The 6,433-nt window shown below is 43.5% G+C and overlaps 1 protein-coding gene across 1 annotated transcript in view; it reads left to right on the top strand.

The window, feature by feature from the left end:
- ANKDD1B (ankyrin repeat and death domain containing 1B) overlaps positions 1 to 6,433 on the top strand; it is a 30,845-nt gene that overhangs the window by 18,649 nt on the left and 5,763 nt on the right. Inside the window, exons 12-13 of the mRNA XM_010005556.1 lie at positions 3,140 to 3,238; positions 5,865 to 5,960. Coding sequence (XP_010003858.1) covers positions 3,140 to 3,238; positions 5,865 to 5,960 — 195 coding nt within the window. The remainder of the gene's footprint in view (positions 1 to 3,139; positions 3,239 to 5,864; positions 5,961 to 6,433) is intronic.

Raw genomic sequence — 6,433 nt, 5'->3', positions numbered from 1 at the left:
TGAACCTGATGCTGACATATTTACTGTAATTTTCATTTTCTCAATGCCTTTTGTGCTATACAAAAACTGTAATTGTTAATTACGCTTTTCAGCTTTTGCTGTGTTGTGTATCAGTTTGTTTTGCTTTGCCTGGGAGAACCATGATAAAAGCACTTGAGCCTGATGTGGCACTTTTGAGCCCTCCACTGCTGCTATCTGGGTACTCAGAGAACCACCTCCTGCAGAAAATCAGCAATTACACCTTCTTCCTTTTTGCCTTGGAGAGATGCTTTGTGGCACCTACCCCTTTTTGTCCCCCAGGATAGGTCTTCCCTTGTAATGGCCTCTCAGTTCCTTGAATATCCTTGTGTAAGCAGACTATTCATACTTGGGTGTGTTGTGAGCCTGATTTTGATTATTGTTAATAAGTTAAACAACTAATTACACACGGAATGTCACAGGAATGTGCTCAGAGGCAGTCAATGCCTGCATGGCAGGGTGTGTGTGAGGAGCTGGACAGGTGCCTGGCACTGTTCCTGCCTCCAGTAGCTTGGGATTTCACACCTGAACAGGCTTCTAATCCCAGGTAGTTGGTAAACCATTTGAAGGAGGGGACAGGGCCTTGCCTGTCCCTGTGAAACACAGTAAGTTCTAAAGCTGTGCTGGGTTCTGCCCCATGCCTACTGAGCTGCCATCCACTGTCCTCAAATGAGAAAGAGAGCCTCCTGATCAAGGAGCACACAAAGGGACATACGAAGTCTCCAGCTGTGTAGCCACCCTTCTGGAGACTGAAAAGGTTATTCAGTCTAAGGGCACACACAGTGGTGTAACCAGAGACCTACTCCTCAGGTATTATTATTATTATTATTATTTGCTCTTGTAGTCAAAAAGAAATGGTGGAAACTTGAATAGTAAGGGAAGCAACAACTCCAAGTCAGGGACAGAAGGATGAAGAATAAGACGGGGCAGCCTGACCTGCAGCAAGACAAGGGAGGAAAGAGACAGGAATGATAAGAAAACTATTTAGTCCCCATCCCTGGATGACCTGTGAGATAAGAAGCAAGTATTAATCCATTAGCAAGGTGAGCACTTTGCTGCGTGGGTGCTCCAGTGCTAGGAAGGTAGTGAAGCCCAGCATCTGAGGCCCATCACGAGGGACTATGGGATTAACAAAGGGGTCAGAAGAGAGCCAGCCACCTGCAAGCTTCTGGAGGTGGCTCTTAGCTGCATCAAGGCAAAGCATCTCTTCCAAGAAGGTATTGTAAAACAGCAAGACAAGTGGTCTAATAAAGAATGTATCCAGTGTCTGAGGGAGTTAATAGTGATGGAGCTGGTCTACAGCAGCCTGGCCAATAATCATGCTTCCAGAGATCTGGATGACATCCGGTGCTTAACGTCCCTGTGGCAGAATTTTCTACAGAGCTTGAGAATATTGTATATCACCACCCTGGCCATGATAGACTGGGCAGATGCTGAGGCACCAACTGTGCATAGATCAGCCCACCAGCTATGGTACTTCAAAGAAAATCTTTATTCCCCCTCCCCACTGACTCTGCATCTCAGCTGTTAAGAACTGCCTCACCAGGACAAGACCCACACTGAGCCCTGTGGCTCCCTGTCGGGGAAATGCACCTGGGTCTCCCACATGGCATGTGATGATGATCCCTACAATAGTAACAAGGACTAGTCTGTCATAAATCTGTAGTCAGCCTTTCCAGCTGATCGTTTAATTGCTAAAGATTAATTTGTACACAATTTTGTGGGAGACAGAGGCTGTCATTTGTGGCGGGAGTCAAAACAAACATGGTGATAAGCTCTTTGGCCACATACATAGAGAATGTTGTAAACTTCTTGAACACATCTTTTAGAAATGTTATATTCTGTGTCTGTAGCATATCTGAAGTTATATACAATAGCTACATAGATGGCTTTAAATTACTGCAGAAAAGAAAGATGTATGTATTGTTGGAGGAAATTTTTGATGTCATGGGCTCATAGTGTCTATTCCATGAAGAGCTGATGAGGAGACTAACGTGGAACTCCTATACTGATGCTTTTTTTCTGTAAGGTCTTGGTGCTGGATGCTGCAGTCTTTAAGATTAATGGCCAGAACAGTTCTCTAACCAGACCTACAGAATGTAAATATGCAACATCAGGGAAGCATTGGCACAAAGCCTTCAACTTAGACAGGAGCTGTGTCATGTGAAACACACTAAGGGACATGTCCTGATATGCAGGGTTTGCACAGATGACAGCATATCTTATTTGCTGCTGCATTACACTCATAGACATCTGGAATTTCTTACTCTAGTAATAGAAGGATACACTGGAATAGGCTGCCCAGGGAGGTGGTTGAGTCACCATCCTTGGATGTGTTTAAGGGTCATTTGGATGTGGTGTTGGTGGATGTGGTTTAGGGGAGAACTTTGTAGAGAAGAGGTGATGGTTGGACTCAGTGATCCCAAGGGTCTTTTCTAACCTGAATAGTTCTGTGATTCTATGATTCTATTTGGGTACATGCAACTGTATAGAGACTACACAACCCTTCAGACCCCAAGATTAGACTTGAAGCTGTACTTCTTGCTAAAGGCTTTGTTTAATGCTTTTTTTTTCTCCAGTCTTTCTGTTTCTGTTTGTTTATTTGTGTGTGGTTTAAGGCTCACTGAACCTGTTATAGAATAGGTAGACTTCTGTTCTACCTTCCACTCTATATCATTGTTTTGTGGCAGGACTGGCTGACAAACCCTGTTGTGGACTGTGGCACAATGTACTGTTGAAAATTATGGATGTCCCTTTGTCTTTGCATTAATAGCAGCAGCGAAAAGGTTACTTGAGAGGATAGTATGAGTAGGGGTTGGCAGTCATGTGAAGCACTCTGTCCAAAACACCTTGTTTTAAGAGGGAAGAGAGAGAACTCATTAGGTTGTTAGAGGGGAAGGACTGCAGCTTTTTCATGAGCCAGCTGGAACTCCTGTCTGGTTTTCCTTCAGAGATCCCAGATGCTCTCTTATTTGCCTGTAAGAAAACTGGCAGGTAGATCACTCAAAAGTTAAATACTTTAATTCTGTTCAATGTTTTCTTCTTTAGATTCAGGTTGTGAGCACTCTGCTTTTAAGGGGGAGTTTGGCTTATTGTATTTATTTGGTGTCATTAATTCCAGAGACAGGAAACCCCCCTACATCTGGCAGCTGATCTTGGCAATGTGGAGCTGGTGGAAGTGCTGCTGAAGGCAGGTTGTGATCTCAAGACCGTCGACAAGGTAGATAGCAAGGATCTTACCTGTGCAAGGATCGTGTTGTTTCATTTTTTATTTTATAACCTTCCCAGAGATGCAGGAAGTTCTTGTCTCCAGTCATCTTTCCTATGTAAAGTTAACTGTTTGTTGTTACAAAGGAAGTCTGCTTTTAGTATTGACTTACCTGCAGCCTGCAGAGATTTGAAATGGTTTCAGTGAAGAGCTAGTTTTGAGTTCAAATGTGATGAAAGCCAGTGGGGTGAAAAATGTGAAACTTCCAATCTCCGTATTTTGAAGGGTAAACCCCACTGCCAGAGACCTTTGATGGAAGAAAGTTCTAGGCTTGTGAGTGAAAAACAGCCAGTGGCTGTTGTAGCTGTGCACCTTCAGCCAGGGTCTTTGCCAGGAGAAGCAGAGGTGGTGCCATTCTTCACTAACTGCAGTGCTGGTAAGTCTGCCCTCCAGCACTCTGGGCATTCAGAAAGGCTGGTGCCATGTCCCTGGGAAGCCATCCCAGATCTGTTCAGGTGGGTGCTTAGGCTCTGTTGCTGATGCTCAGCCTATAAAGACTGAGGCAAAAATGGCAATGGCTGAAAGAAATACCAAAGCAAAGAGTCTCTGGGGAAGGCTTTTGAAAGGACAGAGTACCACATCCCGTTTTCACAAGTTTTGCTAAATCACTGCAAGATTGACCCCGCTGCTACCAGTATATTTTTTTATGCATGGCTGAATTGACAACTTTGATGTTTATCATGAGCAAAATGTAGCTCTTCAGTTATTAAAAAAAAGTATTTTCCATGCATACACCTATCCTGATGAGGAGTAAAGCTTCATAGAACAAGGATCATCTTATTTTTCCCTAGCCTGATGTGATGCTTGGGGCTTTGAGTACAGGTGACACTGTTGGTGTATTTTGGGAGGCTGAGGTGGATTGCAGTTAAGCCTTCTCATTTGGAGTCTTTCCTACACTAGCCAAAGAGCTGCAGTTCTCATATGGGCTAACCAAGAATGAAGCCTTGTCCACTTTTGATAGCACCTTAGCTGTTGCAAAATTGTCTCTGCCTATTTGCATTCCAAGAGCAAACACAGAAAATTACTTATTGTGGCCTGTTTTGCCTTAACAACACCCAGACCTATGGGTTGGATAGTGCCTTTGTGTTATCTGACTTGAGATTTCAGGGCATGTTACATCTCTGAGCCAGCACCTTTCTGCATTTGTTTTATTTCTTGGAGTAGTTTTTCCCTTGTCTGTTTGCTGGATGACCTCTGAGGCCATGCTACTGCTGGGAACACTTGCAAGTACAGCCCTCTTTGAACTGAACTGGTGCTAAGATGCCAAAAATTTCCTGTCCTTTCAGCATGAGGAATAGGCAGGATAAAATGGTGCCTGATCTGACTGCACAGTGTTTTCCTGGACTCCATCGCAGGGCAGCAAAGGCCCTTGGTCTTCAGAGCTTGTAATGTAACTGCTTAAGTTGCAAGCTGTGACAGCCCAGGAAACACTCCCTCAGGAGTTCCTTCTTCCTCCCATCTGCACATGTAACTGGGGTTGGTTGTGACTGAGAGTGCAGAGTGCTCCCTGTGTGCAAGACTCCCATGCTGCCTCTGCATGCAGGATGCTAATGGTGTCTGCACGAACACAGGAGGCCAGAAATAAGCCCTTTTTCTAACCCCCTGCCTCCCTGCAAAATGCAGAGCAGCTTTGCAGAGGTGGGATCCAGAAGCTCTCGTGGTCTCTGGACTCTTTGCATATAAAGTATGTGTATGCTGTAAAGAGTTTATGAAATGTAAATTCCTTGGCTTCAAATGTGATCGTTTTCTAAAAATGGGCTAATTATAATAATCTGGAGCAGATGCAGGAGCTAGAACTCAAAAGGTATGTATTGAGGGAACTTTATAATAACTGGAGAGTTGAAATGCCTTATAATTTAATTGCTGAACCTTCTAATTAAACAGTTGTCTTCTTTTAGGTCTAGTTTTCTAGAATGTCTAGCAATTGTTGTGTGGAGAATACCCTGAGTATTTAAATGTGTGGCAGTTCCACTCAGTGTAAATCTGCTGAAATGGACAATTGCAGAAAGAACCCTGTAGAGAGGTTGAGATGCCTTAACATCAAATTGCTGGTAGCAGAGATGGGTTCAGATTGACTGAGCAGTTCTCTGCAGCTGGAATTAAAAAAATGGCTTTTCACTCCTTTGACTGCCTGTACTGTTCATGGAACATCACCTTCAGTTGTCATGAGAAAGTAATTCCTGCATCCTCTTTTCATTCTGTGAGTCAGTGTCTCTTACCATCCAAAACAAGAGACAGGTTTGCCATGAAAGTTGGAGGTTCCCAGCTCTGCCATCCTATCCATCTGAAATGATGGTTTAACCATAACAGGGAGATGAAGTATGCAGACATCTGAGAAGTTTCTGAAGGCAGCTGTGCCTCACCAGGGAAAACAGACCACTTCTGAGCTGAGGGGATACAGCTCAAGCAGAGGATAGAAGAACTTCAATCGCAGCTACCCTGAATCCATAAAATTGTAGTAGATATGGTTCTTGAAAAAAGGATGGGACTCTGTAAATGAAGCTTCAGTGTTTTTTCTATGGTATACTTGTCCTCATATAGATGAGATAGTGTTCTAATTCACTACCTTTGCTTTCAGCATGGAAAAACTGCACTAGCTGTTGCATCGAGGAGCAGTCACGCCCTCATTGTAGATATGATCATTAAAGCAGAAAGGTATTATGCCATGAAACAGGTAAGAGACATCTTTCATTACAGTGAGAAGAACTAGAAGGAAAAAGATGATTGATATATATATTTTGAAGTGCCTTTTGCCTGAGTTGCTTCTTTACTCATCCATGTTTTATCCCTGACTAGTTGTAAAATTGTAGGCAGATCTTTTTGTTTTCCTGCGCAATGATCTGCACACAAAGAGGTGGAGAGAGATTCTGACCCAAATTCAAACTGTGCTGTCAGCATCAGGGTTGGGACAACATCCACATTCATCCCTCTGTCCTTTGGTACAGTGAAATCGGTGGTTGAAAATGGAGGAGTGCATGTAAATGTCACACTTCTTTGCTAGTAAAGGCTCAGCTGCTTTGGCAAGAGCTCCCTCTTCTGTTTTACATGTGTCAACTATAAAACAGGGTCAGTGAAACGGGAAAGAACCAGGCAAGAAATGTGAAGGACACAGCTTAGATTGACCTTGGATTGCCTAAATTTCTAAAC

This window comes from Chaetura pelagica, unplaced genomic scaffold, assembly GCF_000747805.2.
Source record: "Chaetura pelagica isolate M959 unplaced genomic scaffold, ChaPel_1.0 scaffold169, whole genome shotgun sequence".
In the NCBI taxonomy this organism is placed as follows: Eukaryota; Metazoa; Chordata; class Aves; order Apodiformes; family Apodidae; genus Chaetura; species Chaetura pelagica.
This window is presented reverse-complemented; position numbering and strand designations above follow the sequence as displayed.